General features: G+C 40.6%; 1 protein-coding gene across 4 annotated transcripts; it reads left to right on the forward strand.

Moving 5' to 3' along the window:
- Nucleotides 1–6,072: 6,072 nt before the first annotated feature.
- Nucleotides 6,073–10,360, forward strand: lyrm9 (LYR motif containing 9). Of its 4 annotated transcripts, XR_010805268.1 has the most exons (5): nt 6,075–6,328; nt 6,710–6,971; nt 7,502–7,594; nt 9,802–9,997; nt 10,188–10,360. XR_010805268.1 is itself a non-coding variant. In XM_066695925.1 (4 exons), exons 2-4 carry the CDS (start codon nt 6,843–6,845, stop codon nt 9,814–9,816), a joined length of 237 nt encoding a protein of 78 aa, XP_066552022.1. In that variant the 5' UTR covers nt 6,073–6,328; nt 6,831–6,842; the 3' UTR covers nt 9,817–10,360. The 4 variants fall into 4 exon arrangements, 3 of the variants coding, with proteins under 3 accessions (XP_066552022.1, XP_066552020.1, XP_066552021.1); XM_066695925.1 differs by having other exon boundaries at nt 6,073–6,328; nt 6,831–6,971; nt 9,802–10,360; XM_066695923.1 differs by having other exon boundaries at nt 9,802–10,360.
- Nucleotides 10,361–23,692: the final 13,332 nt, after the last annotated feature.

Raw genomic sequence — 23,692 nt, forward strand, 5'->3', positions numbered from 1 at the left:
GGAGGTTGTGGGAAAAAATGTTGGATTTTTTTTATACCATACATGGCAGCCTTGTCTAAGTAATGGCACATTAAGTCTTGAATATTTCAAGGAAAGGAGGGGAGGACAAGTAAATTTAACAACCCATCCAGCCAAGGCTCAGAGGCATTAAAACTTAGCTGTGTTTAATGAGGTTAGATTTCAAACCCTATGCAATTTAGCAACACTGCATCGTGACCATTCATGAAGACTTGCATTTCACTGTCATTAAACTACTGCTTTCTTCTTCCTTTTGTAAAGACACTTGGCAGATTATTGCTACATTATTTGGAGTAGCCAGAGCAGCAGTGAGCTCTTACTCCACTCTTGTTCCCTTCAGTCTGAATTCAATACTGAAAATTACTACCATTCTGTAATGATTCACAAAAACCTGCCACACAGTACAAAGAGTCAATTTCCTAAACTGCTGGAAAGAAGTGTTGGAATTGCACATTTTGTTTCTGTTGCCATCTAGTGGATGTCCTGCTCTGTACACACACACTTCATCATGGTTAAATGGATTCAAGTGACAACACGGTGCAACTCAAAACAATTACAGTGCCTTTTAAACAAAACAAACAAACAAAAAAACCTTTTCTTGCCATATAGCCTGGAATTCAAATGCACACAAAATGTATATATTTCTTCATCTAACCATCCTCAACTTAGCTTCCAAGTGGAAAACAAAATAATCGAGAAATCGGTAGAAAAATGTAAACTGTAATAGCTTGTCTGGATTAGTGTCCACCACCCTTGTAAATAGCAATCCTAAATTAGCTCAGATGTAACCAATCACCTTCAGAATCACACAAGTGGCCTCCACCCGTGTTAAAGTGTAATGATTCTCATTATTTCAGGATATATGTAGCAGTTCCTGTAGGGTCCATCTGCTGGGTGCTGCATTTCAAAGCAAAGACTCATCCATGAGCACCAAGGAGTTTTCAGAAGAACTAAGGACAAAGTTGCGGAGAGGCACAGATCAGGGGATGGCTATCAAATAAAATTATATTTAAAAAAATGTGTGTGTGTGTGTGTATATATATATATATATATATATATCAAGAGAGTGGCAGTGGACTACTGAAGACTGGAAGAACGTCTTATGGACCGGTGAATCAAAATTTGAAGTCTTCGGTTCGTCGCACAGGGTTTTTGTACGCCGTCGAGTAGGCAAAAGGATGGTTCCTCAGTGTGTGACACCAACTGTCAAACATGGAGGAGGTGATGGTCTGGGGCTCTTTTGCTGGATCCAGAGTCGGCGACTTCCACAGAGTGAGTGGCACCCTGAACCAAAACAGCTACTACAGCTTTTTGCAGCGCCATGCAATACCTTCTGGTATACGCCTAGTTGGTCAGGGGTTCATCCTACAGGAAGATAATGACCCAAAACATGGGTTGAACTAGACAGAAGGGTGAAAGACAAAGCAACCTGCAAGTGCAACACATTTGTGGGAACGTCTGCATCAGTGCTGGGAAGAACTTTCTGAACAATATTTGAATTCCATTGTAGAAAGAATACATTGAGACATTAAACTGTAAATTTCAGTAAAAACTGGAAAAATTGGGTTTTCTAAAGCTTTTGACCAGTAGTGTATATATATCAAAGGCTTTTAATATCCCTTGCAGCACAGTCAAGACAATTAATAAGAGGTGGAAGGTATATGGCACCACCAAGACCAGGCCGACCCTCCAAATTAGATGACTGAGCAAGAAGGAGACTATTCAGAGGGGCTACATAGAGGCCAATGGCAACTTTGCAAGAGCTACAGGCTTATATAGCCAAGACTGCTCAAAGCATCCATGTCATAACAATATATAGGTGTGCAAAGCTGGTAGAGACCTATACCAACAGACTTACAACTGTAATTTCTGCCAAAGGTGCTTCCACCAATCCTATCACATTGCCAGGAAGCAGAGACAGTACACAAATTATTAAAAAAATACTTTTGTTGTAGTTTACAAAATTGAATCTACATATGAATAAACATAAGGTGCAGTTATATATTATGCACACACCAAAACGTTCATTTTGTTTCTGTACATTAAGTAAGTGTGTCCCCTGATCAAATACTGAATTATTTTTATGATGGAAAGCAATACTCCTTACTTCCACCTGATGTCATTGATGTGCTCGTAAGTATGTGTGTGTGTGTGTGTGTGTGTGTGTTTGTGTGCGCGCTACATAATGTGCTTCTCTGTGGCTGCTGGTCAGAGACCTGTCTATAACATAAGCTGCCTGACTTTTCTTGTGCTTTGCCTCACTCTGCAAGAATGAAATGGTAAGAAGAGGACAGACTGAGTTGCAGTCATTTAGGAGTGAGGGCTGAGGCTTGTCTTGGAGGATTGGGGTTGACAGTGGGGAATTATCAGGAAGGGTTAGAGGGTTAATATTTGGGACTAGGGGTAGTTAGACCTATAGGGCTGGGGTTTGTGTTAGAGCTAGCATTCGAAGTATAGTGGTACGGGCTCATTGTAAGTGTTCAGTTTGAGTTGGGGTCGCTGCTGAGACATCATAGGTAGTGTTGCAGTTTGGGAGAGTGAGGATTAAGGCTGCAGCTGGTGGGGGGGACGGGGCAGGGCAGTGTGTGAGAGAGTGACTGGAAGCAGGTGTGTTCAGAGAAAACTTGTTCAGAACCTCACCTGGACACCGCTGGTTAATTCCAGTCAAGGTCAGTGCTGACAAGAAGGGAGGTGCGCTCACGGCCCTGGAATGCAGACCAGGGAAGTGCCTGCTGGGTAATATGTTGTGTACTGAGACGCAACATTCGCCAACAATGAGGCAATTTATTCCCCCCACACTAAAGCACTGTGCCGCCATGAAACAGGGGGCTTGTTCTGGGGCTTCGGCTGGGCCAGCTGGCCGCACTGAATCACAGGGCACAGGGGGGCGCGTGTCGACAGCCAGGCAACACCAAGTCATCACCTCGGATGGCCGCCGATAAGATCTCTGTAAGAAGGTCCCGATGGGCGTTTCTGGGAAAACCTTTTGGTGCTTTCCAGAAGACATAAAGGACGCTGTGGATGGTGCTGCTAAAAACTGTTCCTCTGAGATCGAGTTCTGTTTTATTCTATTTTCTTTATCTATTCATTCATTCACTCTTTCAGATGATGTCTTTATGTGTGTAGAAACGCACTGGTATTGTAGATATTATTACAGGATAATGTAGTGGCACAACAAAAAGTATATAATTCAACCTAATGCAATTCCATATAAGACCAGAAAAAATACAATACTGGACAGACCACCTTCAATATCTGGGGTGATAACTTGCATCCTGTTAACTGCAAATGAAAGGGGGCGTGGCGGACACACAAAACTGGATCAAGTCCCAAAGATATCGCTGACTTCATAGCTAAAAGAGCCAGGGCCCCATTAGCTGAGTAACAGAGTCTGACATACACTCACCTAAAGGATTATTAGGAACACCATACTAATACTGTGTTTGACCCCCTTTCGCCTTCAGAACTGCCTTAATTCTACGTGGCATTGATTCAACAAGGTGCTGAAAGCATTCTTTAGAAATGTTGGCCCATATTGATAGGATAGCATCTTGCAGTTGATGGAGATTTGTGGGATGCACATCCAGGGCACGAAGCTCCCGTTCCACCACATCCCAAAGATGCTCTATTGGGTTGAGATCTGGTGACTGTGGGGGCCAGTTTAGTACAGTGAACTTGAACTTGAACATTGTTCAAGAAACCAATTTGAAATGATTCGACCTTTGTGACATGGTGCATTATCCTGCTGGAAGTAGCCATCAGAGGATGGGTACATGGTGGTCATAAAGGGATGGACATGGTCAGAAACAATGCTCAGGTAGGCCGTGGCATTTAAACGATGCCCAATTGGCACTAAGGGGCCTAAAGTGTGCCAAGAAAACATCCCCCACACCATTACACCACCACCACCAGCCTGCACAGTGGTAACAAGGCATGATGGATCCATGTTCTCATTCTGTTTACGCCAAATTCTGACTCTACCATCTGAATGTCTCAACAGAAATCGAGACTCATCAGACCAGGCAACATTTTTCCAGTCTTCAACTGTCCAATTTTGGTGAGCTTGTGCAAATTGTAGCATCTTTTTCCAATTTGTAGTGGAGATGAGTGGTACCCGGTGGGGTCTTCTGCTGTTGTAGCCCATCCGCCTCAAGGTTGTACGTGTTGTGGCTTCACAAATGCTTTGCTGCATACCTCGGTTGTAACGAGTGGTTATTTCAGTCAAAGTTGCTCTTCTATCAGCTTGAATCAGTCAGCTCATTCTCCTCTGACCTCTAGCATCAACAAGGCATTTTCGCCCACAGGACTGCCGCAAACTGGATGTTTTTCCCTTTTCACACCATTCTTTGTAAACCCTAGAAATGGTTGTGCGTGAAAATCCCAGTAACTGAGCAGATTGTGAAATACTCAGACCGGCCCGTCTGGCACCAACAACCATGCCACGCTCAAAATTGCTTAAATCACCTTTCTTTCCCATTCAGACATTCAGTTTGGAGTTCAGGAGATTGTCTTGACCAGGACCACACCCCTAAATGCATTGAAGCAACTGCCATGTGATTGGTTGGTTAGATAATTGCATTAATGAGAAATTGAACAGGTGTTCCTAATAATCCTTTAGGTGAGTGTATATCAATGTGTGTTAAGCAGGAACAGTTTACAAGCTTAACTCAGGCTTATTGAAATGCATACATTCCTGTTAGTAATGCTCGCTGATTCTGCCTGGCATTGCATTGTTGTTCATTTGTGCATTTGACATACCTCTTGTGCACCAACACACCCTGAAACCACTTAACTCTGGAGGCAACAGGAAACGGTTGATCTAGTCAACTTCACAGCAGGAAGTGTGGATGGTGTCTCCACAGATTCCCTGTTATCCCTGGTTATTTATTTATTTAAAAATATATAAAAATAGTCCACCAGCCTAAAAATAGGTCAATAGTTTGGGTTGCCACAACTTCCTTCTTCCCTGCACGCATAATACCTTTCAACAGTTCAGTCATCAACAATTACAATACTGTAGCACTGATGAGAAGGGGAAGTAATGTTGAAACGCTGGAAAACCAAACAAATGTACAGTGATGCTGAGGTGGAGATAGTGTCACGAGGGGAATTTTTGGGCTGATGTTTCTTCACTACCATCTCAAAGTTGAAGGAGAGTGAAGATTCCTTTGCAGATTTTACAACTTTGATTGATTTTCCTTCTTTTTTCCCTTTATTTTATTTTATTTTGTTCAACAGCCGCCTACACAATCAAGATCAGGGAGGTACCTCCTGTTTATCCTCTTATTGAGGAATTTGACAGCAGCCTACCTGACTCGGCTCATTTCTGCTTAGCTATATGATTATTTGAAGAAGCCCAATCTTGAACAATTACGTGAAAGAGGAAGCTTATTATTATTAAACTTCTGTTTACATCCTTAAAATAATTATTGAATGAGTTTCCAGTAAAGGGAAGTAACTAAAAGATATACATGAATTCCTAGTCCATGGTTGTTTTATATATTTGTTTAATGTGTGAGCTCCCCCAAGGCCAATGGAAATATAAAACCAACCTATTGTGAGAACTAGTTGCACACTTTAATTTTTTTACAGACGTTGGCATTGAAACAGGCTTTAATGCATTATCTTATTAGTATTACTGGCCCTTGGGAGCCCTTGATGATGATTGTGAAGAACACCTGTGAGGATCATGTTTCTTTACAACAAACAAAGCACAAATCAGGAGGAACAGATAGGTGATTTTCCAATCTGCACACACCTAACCACAATGTATGTTTTCCTTCTGTGACTCACGGGCCAGTAAGGCTAATTTACACATTGTGTGATTACAGGAAGGAAGCTCTTAAATACGCAGGTATGTGGACACAGTAGTCCCTCTGCAATGGCCAATAGTCTGGTTTTTGTCCCAATGATGCAGGGCTTAATTGACTTTTTCTGAACTAGTAAAGCTCCTGCATTTCATTCTTATTGGAGGCAAATGCATCCGCTGCGCTGGTACTGTAATATATGTATTGGTCAGAATTGTTGTAGAAGGTGTACTTGGTCACAATCAATAAGAAAGCAATTAAGCCATTTTTTGGGGGATATTATGGAAATAAAGGTGTGAGGCAGTTTTAACTAACACACCTGTCCATATATAAGAGCAAATGCAAGACCCATCCAGGCCACGCATTACACTAGGAACCTTAAATCCTTCTCCGTTTCTGTCAGGGCGGCTTTTAAAGTTGGACTCGGATTTTAATATTGACATTGTAATTCGGCGCGTTTTCTTTAAAGCAGGGCAGGACTCCGGCATTGAATACTTTTCATTGTAAGTATGACTATAATATAGCGATAGTGCCTGCTGTTATATAAGGACTGAAGAGAAACAGCTGGTTTGACTGTAGCTGTGAGTGTTGAGCTAGTAAATCTGCTCTGGGACGAGATTACAGATGTATATAATTAGAAACATAAAACAACATCACTGGAGTCTTGGGTTTACATGCTGTTAATATTTCTTAGACGTCTTTACCCAGAGAGACAAAATATGGGTTACACTTTTCCCAAGACATGACTTATTCCAAAAAACAAGTTAAAAATAAAGTTCTGATTAAAGTGAACTATATTCTTCAATAATTGATAGTCCTAATTATTGTTGCTAATGGATGACGATATGCATTCGTTGCAGTTAAGTTTATTGTTAACATTGTAGCTCTCACCTGTTGGACAGTACTGCTAGAGAGCCGCTGCTAAATCACATGCCAGCGGAAGTGCGTTTTCTGTGCGGAAGTGCGTTGTTTGTGTTGATGACGTCACGCCGATGACCTCAGCAGGGACGCAGCGTCATGCCGCCCCCGCTGCCCGCCGCCGAGCTGGTCCGCACGCCGCTGCGGCTCTACCGCTACCTGCTCCGCTGCTGCAGACAGCTGCCCTCCGCCGCCGCGCAGCAGCATTACCGGCACGCCGTGAGACAGGTACGCCAGGCCGAGCAGACAGTGACCTTCCTCTGCCCCTGCACCTCCTCCTTAACCCATGAACTGCTCTCGGATGCCTGACAGAGTTTGCCCAAGGTGAAAACCAGGACGCATTCTTTCAAACCCATCATTATGCAGTTGTTGTTTCAGCAGGGCTCTGGGGAAAAGTTAATTGCCTGTAATTATGTTATGTAACAATTCAGTTGTTCTCATTAACAGCAGCATAGTCTTTACATTGTTCTTAGCAGATCCAGATGTGCTTAAATTGGTCACATTATTGTACAGGATCAAGAGCAACAGTCCCCCGCCTGTGCATGAATCCACAAGCCCCCGCTCATGGCGTCCAGAGGCCAAACCACTACACCACACTGCTGCCCTGTATGGCGCTCATGGTGCTTCGGTACAAAAGTGAAACAGGCCAGATGCCAAGCTTAGTGATTGGCACGGAAAACCCCCAAACTAAATCTAGTCTCTGTCCTGCGTCAGCTGCGGTCAGATCTCATGCTGGTGTCGCACCCTCTGTTCCTCAGGGCTTTAACTCGCACGCTGATGAAGACGACCCAGAGAGGGTCCAGCAGATCATCAGCCGAGCCATAGCGGATGCCGACTGGGTTATCGACAAAGTAGGTGCATGCTTGTTTGCGTGCTTGGTGAATTTTACAGATCGGTGGTTGTGCATTGCCGCCTTCCAGATTATAGTTAGTAAGCCATTGCCTTTTCCCCACATCCTAAGTTAAGTACACAAGCAGCACATGTGCAGTCTGATTGAAAGCAGGAGTGGCATGAAATGAAGTTACCCTGTGACAGTGGTTCCCAAACTGTTTGCCCCGCGGATCGGCTTTGTGTGGCATTACAGTTGCGGACCACCCCAATATGATCTGTTAACAGCCAACACACGTTTTATGGCATATACACACATGACACATGTACAAAGGTGAACAAATAAATGTGAAAAACGTAGGCCATACCAGTACAGAACACCTGAAGCATTTTTAATTATTTATTTTATATTTGGATGGATTTTTATATGTGGATTTGAGATGATTGTGACAAAATATTTCATTCAACACCAACTCAAGCAGAAGAGGGACATTTGGTTGTCCAACCTTCTGTCATTTTGCTAGACAAAATCAGCTGGGGGTCACCTGGGTATGCAGAGTTAAGAATAACTAGTTATTCTTTAAAAAATCCCATTTGACCCATGACCTGTTAAAAGTCAACCTAAAGTGCACTGGTTGAGTTGGTGTGGAATGACCCCCTTGCTAAACTGAATATTAAAAACAAGTTGTTGTTTTTTTTTTTGCTGGTGCTAAATCAGAAAATCAAAGAAAGGGCGATAGCTATAGCAGAGTTGTAGCCTGTAATTGTGGTTAAGAAGAAGCTTGTAATTTGAAGCTCATCAATTTTAATGTGCTGTCAAAAAACAAAACACCACCACCACCTCAGGATGTAAGTCGGGTCAATCCAGTTAACTGAGCAGACTTATTGTTACATAATTGGCACAGTGATGGTAAATCTTAAACATCCTGTAAAAACACAAAGCAATTCATTAGACCATTTAATGTGTAGGAGTGTGGGGGGGGGGGCTGGGTTGCTGACGGGAAAAACGTGCGAGAGCTGGGGTATTTTGCTGTGGACCCCCTAGGACCCCCAGTTTCAGAACATCTACATTAGACAAGCATGCGTTATGTAACAACATCTCAGTGAATAAAATATATTTTCAACTTCCTCAAAAACACCTTCTTTAATCAAATCCACTTACAGTTCGCAAGGGAACAAAACCGAGAACTGTTTGACTCGTTGAGTGACACCTGACATGGACATTTACAATACTGTAAAAACAAATCTAAAAAGATTAAAATCAGTCCGCAGATCTCATCCTTGTCTTTAATTGTTTGGTATCTGTGTTTCATCTTTTCCATAAGAATCTTTTTCAAAACCTATGCTGTAGTACCGGGTGGGTGATGTGACTCATGTGACCTAGGCATGACAGGCGTTATTATCTATATCGGTTTAAAAACAAAAAACAATATCGCTGGTTATGCAAATTTGGATACATAAAGAACAAGCAGTCCAAGTTTTGTGTCCACTACTTACACAATAAACGTCTTACGTAGAGAGTTGTGAAAGGGGACCTCTTACGTTAGTCAGGGAAGTCTAACGCTGAGACCTCCCTATGCAGTGCGATAGTCATAAGATGTGAAACGAGCATGGGGGAGAACATAACATTAGCACTGGTCTTGTACTGCACCATCATTCACTGAGTTATGCCCTTATGCCAGTGACATGGTTTTTAAAAGCCTGTATGGCAAAGGTGGTGTGTTTCCTGAACCATTTACATTCACTTCACAAGGGCTTTTCATGTAAGCAAATGTCAGCCTGCTTAGTCAAAGCTCTCCAGACTTTATCAGGAACAGAAACACCCTGTTTCGCCCCTCTGTTCGTCATTGCTGTTCTCTTTGCTGCATGCCAACTTTCTGCCTGATTTAAGCGACAAGGAAAGAGATCAAAGGGCTTGGAAACTCTTATTGCTTTTTGCATGAACTAAACAGTGTGCCAGTATGTCCTAAGATCCCCTCACCTGTGCTCCGACTGCCCAAGAAAGCCGTCAACGGCATCTTTTGCAAGTTCACGCATTTTTGTCAAATCTGAAAAAGGTTGATTCTGGGTTATATAGGATCGTGTCCTCGTTTATATGTTTACTTGTTGAGATGCATTGACTTACAGCAGTCATACTTTTGTCCCCTGCTACAGCCCGATTGTCTGCACCGTTGTTGTTGATCGCGTGCATATCAGTTTGTTTGTGTGTTTTTGTTTCTTTCTCTCGCAGTACAAGAAAAAGTAGCCAACCGAAGAGGCAGCAAGGGCAATATGAGGGACACCATGTCTAGCTTTGAGCTTTGTCCCAAGTGCCGTGGGCATGAGAACTGCTCTTCTGGAAGAAAGGGCTGGAAACGAGGAAGAGAGTTTTGACTCATTTTCTCAGTTCGGTGCATTTTGGCTGCATCAGAACCTTAGTTTTCTCAGTGAGTAATTCAATTAAAAGGTTGCGTGTTAGATTTGGTCAGTATGTGTAAATAGCACAACTAATCTTTTTTTTTTTCCCCTCTGGCTGTTTCATGAGCCAGAATCATGTTTTTGTAACGATGAAATGTGCATTTCCTTTTAGGAACTTTGGACCATTGTGTATTTATTTAACTTATTTCCTTGTTCCAGGAATGAATGGGTCAATAATTACAACCTGTTATTTGTCCATCTTTATTGCTGCTGTGTGCAGTAAGATCCCTGGGAGCGTGGGTGCAGCAATAATGCATGACAATCAAGCACAGGCAGGAATGAAAGAATAATGCAATCTAAAAATAAAACAATGAAAAAGCAGAATTGGCCTATATCTGTTTCGGTTTCTGTTTCTTCTAATGCCAGGCATTGATGATAACCTCTGATTTCTGAAGCTATTGCTCTTTATTGATAATCTTATCTTTTGATTGATATTCAATTTTTCATCACTCAGTAGGCTTAGGGACACAAACATAACCATTTAAGTTACATCCCTATGGCAAACCAATTATTTTATAACTCTGAAACTTCAGAAACTAAATATCAGGTTAAATGAAGAAATCAGATTGCAGTTGCTCATGCTAGATAGAGTTAAATGTAAAACTCAAAAGACCTTGGCTCATGTTAAGATGTGTTATAAAAGTGTTACTCGTACATTTCTCTTGGTGCATCTGAAGAGAGATTTTTCCTTATTGAAGCTTTCATCCTTCTTGTCTATTTCCTCATATTTGGAGAGTTGGCACTAATCTTCAGACTTGGGTTCCATTAATTCCTTTACTATTATTGTTTACTTATCATTACATAAGAAGTTACATAATCACTTTCAATTTGATTGCTTTATTTACTAAATACATATGCTCTGATTATATAATTTTGTTTTGAAAGCATTATTTTTCATCCAGTCTTTGGAGTTTTGCTTTATTATAATTATCATTAATCTTAAAATGCAGTACATTACAAAGGAAACTACACTCACCCAAAGGATTATTAGGAACACCTGTTCAATTTCTCATTAATGCAATTATCTAACCAACCAATCACATGGCAGTTGCTTCAATGCATTTAGGGGTGTGGTCCTGGTCAAGACAATCTCCTGAACTCCAAACTGAATGTCTGAATGGCAAAGAAAGGTGATTTAAGCCATTTTGAGCGTGGCATGGTTGTTGGTGCCAGACGGGCCGGTCTGAGTATTTCACAATCTGCTCAGTTACTGGGATTTTCACGCACAACCATTTCTAGGGTTTACAAAGAATGGTGTGAAAAGGGAAAAACATCCAGTATGCGGCAGTCCTGTGGGCGAAAATGCCTTGTTGATGCTAGAGGTCAGAGGAGAATGGGCCGACTGATTGAAGCTGATAGAAGAGCAACTTTGACTGAAATAACCACTCGTTACAACCGAGGTATGCAGCAAAGCATTTGTGAAGCCACAACACGTACAACCTTGAGGCGGATGGGCTACAACAGCAGAAGACCCCACCGGGTACCACTCATCTCCACTACAAATAGGAAAAAGAGGCTACAATTTGCACAAGCTCACCAAAATTGGACAGTTGAAGACTGGAAAAATGTTGCCTGGTCTGATGAGTCTCGATTTCTGTTGAGACATTCAGATGGTAGAGTCAGAATTTGGCGTAAACAGAATGAGAACATGGATCCATCATGCCTTGTTACCACTGTGCAGGCTGGTGGTGGTGGTGTAATGGTGTGGGGGATGTTTTCTTGGCACACTTTAGGCCCCTTAGTGCCAATTGGGCATCGTTTAAATGCCACGGCCTACCTGAGCATTGTTTCTGACCATGTCCATCCCTTTATGACCACCATGTACCCATCCTCTGATGGCTACTTCCAGCAGGATAATGCACCATGTCACAAAGGTCGAATCATTTCAAATTGGTTTCTTGAACATGACAATGAGTTCACTGTACTAAACTGGCCCCCGCAGTCACCAGATCTCAACCCAATAGAGCATCTTTGGGATGTGGTGGAACGGGAGCTTCGTGCCCTGGATGTGCATCCCACAAATCTCCATCAACTGCAAGATGCTATCCTATCAATATGGGCCAACATTTCTAAAGAATGCTTTCAGCACCTTGTTGAATCAATGCCACGCAGAATTAAGGCAGTTCTGAAGGCGAAAGTGGGTCAAACACAGTATTAGTATGGTGTTCCTAATAATCCTTTAGGTGAGTGTACATTTGTGTCACAGGAATAGTTATTTGTATACACTTTTTTTTTTTTTCTTTGTGGGGCCTTCAAAATACCCTCCTTTCACTAGCACAGCACTCCTAAAGGGAATGTTACCCCTTATTTGTCAACTCCACCCCCTGTCCTTGCCTGGGCCTATTTAGCAAATACAGTTAGCGCCATAGATATTTGGAAAGTGACACAATGGTCATCATTTTGGCTCTGTACGCCACCACAATGGATTTGAAACTAAACAATCAATATGTGCTTTAAGTGGAGACTTTCCAAATTGGGTGAACGGTGTAGGAATTACACCCATTTTTATATGTGGTCCCCCCAATTTTAGGGACTCAAAAGTATTTGGACAAACTAACAAAATCATGAATTCAATTGTGAGTATCAATACTTGGTTGCAAATCCTTTGCATCCAATGACTGCCTGAAGTCTGGAACCCATAGACATCAGCAGATGCTGGGTTTCTGCCAGGCCTGCACTGCAGTGCAGTGTCTTTAGTTCCTGCTGGTTCTTGGGGTGAACACATATGCAATTGAGAATCTCATTGAAAACCAATCAAAACAAACTAATGATATTAACTTTTGTAGAAGAGTTGGTGTTCAGAATGAGTTTATTGAATCCTTATGGGGACTTTTTACAGGACATGTCTAAGCTTAAAAAAGGAGTTCACCTTGTTTCCTTAGTACGCTGTCAACATGAACATTGCATTCTCCTCGGGCCCAATGTGTTACACACGTAGCCCCTGCTGCCTGATCTGTTGTAACATTTCCTACTAACATAACAATGAGCCTCTGATGGTTAGAAAACGCCCTTGCCTTTTCACCTGGACTTTTTTTCCATTGGTTTGTCACAAATAACATTTGTTCACATTTTCACGTCCAGAGATCCCTCCGTGGGAATGTGGGTCTAATTGATTTTATTTGCTGATTGTGTTTTGCAGATAGGAGTCCATTGTTTCAAGTGAGTATTGTGTTTCCATTTGGAGGCATTTTCTGCCTTGCTGTATTCATGATGTCAGACCTAGACATTCTTAAGTTACTGCTTGGGATGGAGTACGTGCCCATCTCTAGTGAACTCAGAGCAGGACACAATAACAATCTTGTGACAGAATAGAAAACAATTCATCAAAATCCCTCTGTTGCAGTCTGTACAACTCTGTCATCACATTAACGTCTGTACATGTTTAGTTCCTCTTTCTTCATGTAGGACTGTTGCATGTTTTGTTTTCCAATGCCTGGACAGTGCAATATTATATTAGATAAAAAAAAAAGTTCCCTGTTTACTAATTCTCATATTCAATTCAATCTTCCAGACTCTTAAAACCTGAGAACTTCTCGGGATGACCAAAGATGTTGAATTCTGGGCACAGTGAGAAGGGTGATATAGCAGCACGACATCAGCTAATCCAGAGCTCAGGCCCCAAGGTAGAAGGTAGAAGTTTCTCCAGTTTACAGTCCTGGTAAAGACAGGGATGCTTTTTTTTTCTTTGTGTAAAATCATTTTTATTATGATAGACCTATCAAATATGTGTAGAGATGAGTAGGAATTGGTAACATGTAGGTGCTTGGAAATGCCATCTGTATAAACATATTAACATACATCTTCCAAAGAAAGCCCTAAGCCCGGCACTAAGGAAAAACCTAAGCACTAGTGTATCAAACGAAGATGTGATGGTGTGGACGACAGTGAGATACTATCTGACCACACTCCAAACCACAGGAGATTCTCTCATTCATGGTGAACAATATTTTCACCAGCATTTAGTGTGGAGTACAGCAGAACAGACACTCAAAAACTGCCTAAAACCTTAAACCTAAAACCCTGCTTTCCAGGGACCCAGCTCACACCAGCTTTATGATCACACCATTTTCATTGCAGGGAAATGTATGTAGGGCCTGCAAGTCTTTGAAGGGAGGAATAGGGAAACAAAGCCGTGCTCACTCTGGTCTATGAGCAGTCTGCTATGTTTTTTTAGGAGACTGTGCCTCAGGGTCTTAGAAAGGATATGTTGACATACAAATTGATTTTGGAATGCAGTCTTGAAATCCAAATACCTAGGGTGGATGTGTCTTGGTAAATTGTCATAAATGTTTACCTTTTACCGTCCGATGCCGAAGTCAGGTAATGCAATAACTTCCCCTGCTCTGTATCTTCTGAGAAATCACACATGGGGATGCCTTTCGGTTCTTAAAGGTTAAGGGGCTTCAGAACACATGGTCCCATGGATAGCAGTAATCAAATTTAGAGTACATTGTGTTTTTATCAGGATTGTTTTGGTCTGCTTTTTCATGATATGCTGCTGCTGACATATTTAACAACAGCATTTTCAGAAAATAAAGAATAAACACTTCATTTGGTTAGCATGTGTCGGGGTGGAGGGATAAAAATCTAGTTCAAAAACAAAACCGTATTAGAACATAAGAACATAAGAGAGTTTACAATCGAGAGGAGGCCATTCGCCCCATCGTGCTCGTTTGGTGTCCATTAATAACTGAGTGATCAAGGATCCTATCCAGTCTGTTTTTGAATGTTCCCAAATTGTCTCTTCAGCCGCATCGCTGGGGAGTTTGTTCAGATTGTGACGCCTCTCTGTGTGAAGAAGCGTCTCCTGTTTTCTGTCTTGAATGCCTTGAAGCCCAATTTCTATTTGTGTCCCCGGGTGCGTGTGTCCCTGCTGATCTGGAAAAGCTCCTCTGGTTTGATGTGGTTGATGCCTTTCATGATGTTGAAGACTTGAATCAAGTCCCCACGTAGTCTCCTCTATTCCAGGGTGAAAAGGTTCAGTTCCTCAGTCTCTCAGTAGGACATTCCCTTCAGACCTGGAATAAGTCTGGTTGCTCTCCTCTGAACTGCCTCTAGAGCAGCGATATCTTTCTTGAAGTGTGGAGCCCAGAACTTCAAGAGTTAGATTTCTGCAGATAAACAAATGGCAGAAAAATATATAGCAAAGATTTCTTCAGTTATCTGTCTGTATGTTCAAAATTAGACAATACAGCCATGCCAAGTATGCCAAGCTTGTAAAATGTGTCTGTGGAGAGGTGCCAACTGCCTTTGGCCACGAATTATAATGTGGTGACTACCTGGCAGAACTATATCCTCATTTCTAAGATTAAATTAAAAGTTTTTCATGCAATCGAAACTATCAACAGAAAGAAATCAGTTTCTTTAGTTTCTCTTAATACAAATTAAGTAGCAAAGAAAGGAGCACACCCAGAGAAGAATGTAAAACTAATATGATTTATCTGTGCACACAAAACAGGTTTGTTTTACCAGAAGGATTTTGAAATGATATCCAGTTCCTGAGTATTTGTGTTGTCAGGGCTGAGCTGGTTCAAAACGTCGCGCTTCGCACTTTCATGAGTAATTTTTTTTCAGGTGCTTAACTTTTTTCTGGGTATAATTTTTTATATACAGGACTTCAGTGTGCAGCCTATCTACAACTATATATAAGGATATTTTTATATAATTTCCCCCTAAAATCGCACAGTGATAAACACATTGGAAGAACAAGCTTAAAAGAGGAGATATATCCCTTCACAAGTGTATTTCAGACAAAATAAACATTACAACTACTACATTACACATTACAGGTATACCAATATTAAAAAAAAAAAAATCAACACTAGTGTTCCTCCAACAAAGATTCTTGAATTCTAGCACTAGAAACACTTGTTTTTCGATCCAATAAAGCACTTAAATGTTTGAATGTGTGTGCGCCCAAGAGAGAGAGTACAGATTTATTTTATGGGAAATTATTGAGTGACAATATGCATTTTAGCTGGCGTTTTGTTTGTGTTTTTTTCCCCCATGTTGTAGATCTATGTAGAATGTAAGTGAAATAGATCTCCTTATTTAAATATTTAATCTGTTTGCATTAGGAAACAAAATCCCTGCATCTATTGCAACCAGGAAGTGCTGTGACTCACAGTCTTGTTTAAGTTTCAGTGTTTGTTTTAGGATTTTTGAGCATGTACATAAGTGAGGAGGATATTTAGTTTCTTTTTCTGTTATTGTGCATAAATGTTCTGTAGCCCCGTTTTATTTGTTTTCCTTTAAAAAAATGAACCTTTCACGATGTGTATGAACTCTCTGCACTGAATATACAGTGTTACTGGAGTAAATCGTCCTATTTTTAATAGGACACTCACTGACAAATATTTTACTCTATAATAAACACCAGTAACACACCTTTGACCGGCCCTGGGCATGTCCCTCCCTCTCTGTCGCTCAACACCCCTGCCATCAGACTCACAATGAAAATGTCCTCCCCATTTTTGAAACTAAAGTTTTGCCACTGTCCACCTGCGATATGTACAAGCAATCTGCATCACATTTAAGACAATAACCCAAAGGTAAATGTGTCCTTCTAGCTGTGTGACCTGAATATTACAAACACAAGATTGTATTCATTGTTGTTCTACACTGAGATGCATTGACATCTGACCTCTATCTATCTGTATCTGATCCAACACCTGGATGATCACTTGACCAGCCCTTCCTAGTTAGCAGCTTCCCCCTAAAACATCCGCACCCTTTCTCATACCTTCAACTCTAATAGATGACATAAGAAGCATTTACCCTCAGCCACCACTCTCTAAAACAACAAACATTTTGTCTTGCTTTGGTCATGAAAATATAGCAATTAAACAAGATTAAACATCTTGCAGGGGTGTCAGACTCCAGTCGTGGAGGGCTGCACCAAAACGGGTTCTGTGGCTCGCTTCATGTATGGCCCTCAAAAGAAACACACAAAGGTGCAGAATAAAGGACATACAACAGCATGTACAGATACAGATTTGTATTGTACCCAATTTGATGATGACAAATGTAGTCTATTGTTTTCATAATTTATTTTCATTAATTAAATGTAGTCAAAGTAATGTAGAGTGAAAACAATTAAACATATTGTAGCACTTACTGTGTACAACAGGTTCAAAACCAAAAAACACTATTGACTAAGCACAGCGCCGTTTGGCAGGGGGATGGCACTACAATATTGTAAGATTAATTTAAGGAAGGACAGATCATTTTGATGTCAGTAAACAACTAGAAAAGCCAAACAGGGTGATTAAGGAGCTATACACATGAAATGTTATCACTTTTATACAGGGGTTGCCAAAGTGGGGCCCGGGAGCCAAATGCGGCCCTTGAGGATGTTTGGAGCAGCCCCCCAAAGCCAACCTTCAACCCCAAGTTTTCTGAATTTTTACACTTTCTGAACATTTTCTATTACAAATGTAATTTTGGGGGGGAAATAATAAATCAACAATTAAAGTTCATAAATGTTCCCTAACAGAAATGTATAGGAAATGAAAAGGTATGATTTGGGACGTATTCAGCTTTCATCAGTGGTTCATTTTCTACTGCGGCCCCCCCATCCCATGCAACCTTGAGAAATTGGCCCTCCATCACCAGGCATTGGGAACCCCTGCTTTAACACAACTTCCGACCCTTTTAAATGTAGTTCACAAATTTGCAACCATTTATGAGAAAAAGGTTATTTTCTTCATTCATGAAACCTTTTACTCATTCCAAATGTGTCCTGCCCAGCTCTTGGCTTCTTAATTGGTCTAATTAAACAATTCACTGGACTCATTTCACACTTCTGTCCTGTTCTGTGGTTTCAATGTTTTGCGTAATCATTAAATTGTGAGGTATCAGCTATAAAAATAAAGCATGAAAGTTTTAGATGAACCTACCTGAGTAAATAATTTGATTAATTAAGTAATTGGGAGCGCCTGATGGAATAAAAACCAGCAGACACGGTGACCCCCCCGGACTGGAGTCTGACACCTGAGTGATCACTGGACCAGCCTTTCCTAGTCCGCAGCTTCCCTCTGCTCTCCTAAAACAGATGCACCCTCCCATCCCTTCAACTCTACTAGATTAGAAACACAAGTGTTTACTATTAGTAGGAATGAACAACTTCCTTCGTGTAAACATCAGCATTTGTTACGGTAAACGGCAGTAATCTTAAATCCGCAGATAAAGACCATGACAATATTAGCCGTCACTTGTCACTAAAGACAGCATTACATAACTGCTGAGTTAGACTGAAAAACCTGATCGACAGGGTTGGAGTTCTTACTAATGGTCTTGAAGACAGCATTCCACAGCGCTGATTGCAGTATCGCTGTCTAGCTTTTGTGAACTGTATTAGAGATGGTAATCTAGGGATTTGATCCAATTCAATGCTTGAATGCTAATCCATTCATTGTCGTGGGGGTATGATATCCACTACAAATGGAGGTAATGCATTATTATTAGGAAATTCAGACGTCAATAGCTCAAATGAAGACAGGAGTGCAGGGTCTTCTGCTGACCATTGCAAAACAGGTGAGAGAGAAATGTGTTGGTTAAAAATCAGGTGTGACAGCATTGCGGGTGTCATTCAGTATAGAATCTCTGTAGGAATTTATTTCTGTAAATGTGTAAACCTTGATTTTACAAGTAGTAAATCAGACAGTATAGGCAGGCTCTACTCCCTGGAATTATTGCCATGTCATGCCTGGAATTATATAATTCCTACAGACACACCATAATGAATGACACACCCACAATGCTGTCACACCTTATTTTAAACCTACACATTTCAGTTATGTTATGTCAGTTATGTGTTTCTGTTATTCATGTTGCAGATACAGTGCTGGTAGGTGTCTGGGAATGAGTAGAGAGACTTCTCCTCAGCAAAGTAAATAAAGTCATGTTTCTGTGACAATCCATTATTGACTTATTGACGTACAGTGGGGGAAAAAAGTATTTGATCCCCTGCTGATTTTGTACGTTTGCCCACTGACAAAGAAATGATCAGTCTATAATTTTAATGGTAGGTGTATTTTAACAGTGAGAGACAGAATAACAACAACAAAATCCAGAAAAACGCATTTCAAAAAAGTTATAAATTGATTTGCATGTTAATGAGGGAAATAAGTATTTGACCCCTTCGACTTAGTACTTGGTGGCAAAACCCTTGTTGGCAATCACAGAGGTCAGACGTTTCTTGTAGTTGGCCACCAGGTTTGCACACATCTCAGGAGGGATTTTGTCCCACTCCTCTTTGCAGATCCTCTCCAAGTCATTAAGGTTTCGAGGCTGACATTTGGCAACTCGAACCTTCAGCTCCCTCCACAGATTTTCTATGGGATTAAGGTCTGGAGACTGGCTAGGCCACTCCAGGACCTTAATGTGCTTCTTCTTGAGCCACTCCTTTGTTGCCTTGGCTGTGTGTTTTGGGTCATTGTCATGCTGGAATACCCATCCACGACCCATTTTCAATGCCCTGGCTGAGGGAAGGAGGTTCTCACCCAAGATTTGACGGTACATGGCCCCGTCCATCGTCCCTTTGATGCGGTGCAGTTGTCCTGTCCCCTTAGCAGAAAACACCCCCAAAGCATAATGTTTCCACCTCCATGTTTGACGGTGGGGATGGTGTTCTTGGGGTCATTCCTCCTCCTCCAAACACGGCGAGTTGAGTTGATGCCAAAGAGCTTGATTTTGGTCTCATCTGACCACAACACTTTCACCCAGTTCTCCTCTGAATCATTCAGATGTTCATTGGCAAACTTCAGACGGGCCTGTACATGTGCTTTCTTGAGCAGGGGGACCTTGCGGGCGCTGCAGGATTTCAGTCCTTCACGGCGTAGTGTGTTACCAATTGTTTTCTTGGTGACTATGGTCCCAGCTGCCTTGAGATCATTAACAAGATCCTCCCGTGTAGTTCTGGGCTGATTCCTCACCGTTCTCATGATCATTGAAACTCCACGAGGTGAGATCTTGCATGGAGCCCCAGACCGAGGGAGACTGACAGTTATTTTGTGTTTCTTCCATTTGCGAATAATCGCACCAACTGTTGTCACCTTCTCACCAAGCTGCTTGGCGATGATCTTGTAGCCCATTCCAGCCTTGGACAGCTCTTTGGTCTTGGCCATGGTGGAGAGTTTGGAATCTGATTGATTGATTGTTTCTGTGGACAGGTGTCTTTTATACAGGTAACGAGCTGAGATTAGTAGCACTCCCTTTAAGAGAGTCTCAGCTCGTTACCTGTATAAAAGACACCTGGGAGCCAGAAATCTTGCTGATTGATAGGGGATCAAATACTTATTTCCCTCATTAACATGCAAATCAATTTATAACTTTTTTTAAATGTGTTTTTCTGGATTTTGTTGTTGTTATTCTGTCTCTCACTGTTAAAATACACCTACCATTAAAATTATAGACGGATCATTTCTTTGTCAGTGCAAACGCACAAAATCAGCAGGGGATCAAATACTTTTTTCCCTCACTGTATATGTCCTGAAATGCAATATTATTGACTTTATATATTTCTGTTAAACCAAAAGGAGAATTTTGATTTAAGACAAAGGTTGTAGAAGTATGCCAGACCCTTTCAAATAATATCTAGACTGAGGTTTCTGTGACAATCACTGTTATGAGTCTGTTGAATGTCTGAATGTCTGAATATAAAATCAACTTTCCCTCTATGGTAACAATCCAGATATTGCTGTATAATACACATAAAAAGAGCTCAAATTGCAGGCTGTTACTCCAAGGTAACAATGCATAATAAACCAATGGCAGGTTGCCATTTGCTCTTTTATTTGTGTTTTGTAATTGTGTGATTCAGATGTCATGAGGTGAAATAAAATATGTTCTACCGGCTTTCAGGAGTATGCCATAAAAGCTCTTTTGAGTTGAATTGATAAACCAGGCAAGTGTTAAATCGGCAGTTTTTTTGTCCATTCAGCAGCTGCCACATCGCCGCTGTTAACCAGTCGAGTCCCATGCTGTCTTGAGACACCAGTGGCTGCTGATGCCACTATTTCATTGATTGTTACAAACCCAACTGACCGATCATGTGTTACATGTGAGTGTAAAGTGTGGTCGCAGTCCTGCAGCGCACATCTCCGCACTTCTACGCGTCCTGCGCTGCTCCACCAATGAGATCGGTGGGATTGTGCAAATCTGCGCAGAACTGCGGGAAGCTGCGCTACGAATACCGCGACCGGTTTGCACTGCTCTCTGTCTGCGCAGTGCGCCTGCGGTCGGCTGTCCCGGTGCAAAAATGAAATGGACACGGCATTATAGTTTCGACATTGATCATGAAATTGTAATGAACAAGTGAGCAAGTGAAAGTGAAAGAGAAGAGCCTGTGCGAGCTGCGCAGGCCGGGCGGCTGTCTGTCCACTTTCACAGCATTGATGCGAGACAGTTCTGGTAACAGCTCCAATTAACACAGGTGTTACACTATGTACTTCACTTTTTATACTAACGCCGTTATTACTCTTATTACTATAGGCCTGTAGCCTATTATTATTATTTTGTTATTTATTTACTTACAACATAAGTGCAAAAATACAGTTAAGTAAAGGCATCAATCATTACAAATTCAATTTACATAAAACAGAGCAATTCAAAATATAATACATTTTACAACTTCCAATTTACACAGGCAAGTACAGTAAGTGAGGTCATACGTCCTGGACAGTAAAAGCGGAGTGCTGTCAAGATGTCGGGTCACAGTCAAGGGCTGCGGGAAAGGGAGCAAGGAGGAGAACAATCAAAAACGCAAGAAGCATAATAAAACTGTGAAGTGCTATCTAACAGGGATTAAAATAACTAATATTACAATCGTTAATAGATAATGCTAACTAGCATTGCCATGCTACAGGTGCGTGTAAAAGGACAAAATGAAACAGTCACTGAAATATCATAACATGGTGCCTCTTTGTCAGACAGCTTTGCTTGTTTTATTACTACCGACGTGTAAATGCCTGTGTTTCAAAAAATGTTATATTCAATTATTTTGTAATGCATTAAAAAAAGATATATATATATAAATCCGTCCACGGATATCAATCCTCTGCTAGTAATGCTGATGCAAAATGTAAAAAATGCAAAGGTTGTAACTAATTGTTCATTCCATTAATTTAATTGAACTGCTTTGATTTCTAAAGTGTGAGTAAGTGTTGTAAAAGTGTGGATTATGTAGACCTCTAAAAAATAAAGAATACCCTACTCTTTCCTTTAATATTTAATCATTGATATCACTCATTTAATTTTTATGTTAACGATTAAATAAATCGTTAATGCCTAGGATATGATTTTGTTAAATTTGCATTGCAGTCTGATCTCTTCTGTACTTTATTCTAAGAGTATTTGGTATACATTATATTATTATTATTAGCATTGATATTATAAATCAACAAGTATTTTGTGAACAAATTGAATTAGAAAAGGAAATTTTGTTCGGGAAACACAACCTGAGTAATTAAATGTCTTCAGTAAATGTCTGAAGATATATTCATTATGACTGTGAATTATTGTAAACCCAAAGAATAATCAGATCAGTAGAGACCATATGGTGAAAAAATCTGTACTTCTGTCATTCTGTAACTGTAATTATGACATTTTCAAATGAGCAATTCAGAAAAGGTTTCATTTTAGCTTTTTTCTTTAATCTCCATCCCAGCAGTCATGTATGAAACACCGCAGGGCGCATGGCATTGCGCATTCTTTCTACAAATGGGAAACCTTGCATTTCCTCATGAAAACAGCAGAACACGTTTAGTCTGTCTGGTCTGTGTTTGTGTAGCCTGCGTAAAACGATACTCATAATAATATTCAAAATGCATAATGTCTTAAACGTTTAGCAATGTCCGAAGAGTTTCCTTGAAAGTACATGATTAGTAAATAAAATATTATTGATTAATTCATTACTTAAGTAATTGCTTTTTCGGTAAACAACTTGGAAGCGTATACTAATATAGTGAAAACCAACAAGCAAGACATGAGTGAATTATTACCTTCTGTATTTATTTGTATAAAAACTCAAGATATTCGGAAATAGATGATGATGATGATGATGATGATAATTGACTGTGTCTCGATTTGAACGGGGATCATTGGACACAACCAGTGCAAGACATCAGTCTGGACTCTTGCCTTTATTATGTTTGTTTCATATTTTATTACTGTGCAATATCCACAAAATATTAAAGGAACAAAAACGAAGTTACACTGTTAACGTTGTACAAAACAAAATAGACTGCGAAGTAACGAGTTGCTATTAAAATGCATTTTGACATATAAACCTTTCTTCTTATTATTCATTTTATGTATCCATCTAGCCTATTTATTAGCAAAATCTTTAAATAGGGTGGCTTACAGTTTTCACGAGAAACATGTAAAAAGCAATAGACCTCAATACAATCAGTGCAAAATATGAATATGAAAAAGCATACATCCCAGTAAATGGGGTAATACAAATGGCATATGCAGGGACAGTTACGGGAAAATTATTATACAGCATAATAAAGGTTGAGATAGGCACAGGCCCAAGAGAAGTTACAGTAAATGTGATAAATGTGCTAAAAATACATAAGCAACCGTGAGCACTGTATTATAACGAGTTTAATATTCAGTTTAAAGTGCACAAGATAAAATAGTGCTGAGTGTCCAGGGGATAA

Source organism: Amia ocellicauda, chromosome 22 (assembly GCF_036373705.1).
Source record: "Amia ocellicauda isolate fAmiCal2 chromosome 22, fAmiCal2.hap1, whole genome shotgun sequence".
Classification (NCBI taxonomy): domain Eukaryota; kingdom Metazoa; phylum Chordata; class Actinopteri; order Amiiformes; family Amiidae; genus Amia; species Amia ocellicauda.

Bases quoted from the DNA above. Each gene is read 5' to 3' on its own strand.
- lyrm9 (XM_066695925.1), top strand. From the start codon at position 6,843: ATGCCGCCCCCGCTGCCCGCCGCCGAGCTGGTCCGCACGCCGCTGCGG. The intron at 6,972-7,501 runs GTACGCCAGGCC...TCTGTTCCTCAG, and splicing joins ACCGGCACGCCGTGAGACAG to GGCTTTAACTCGCACGCTGA.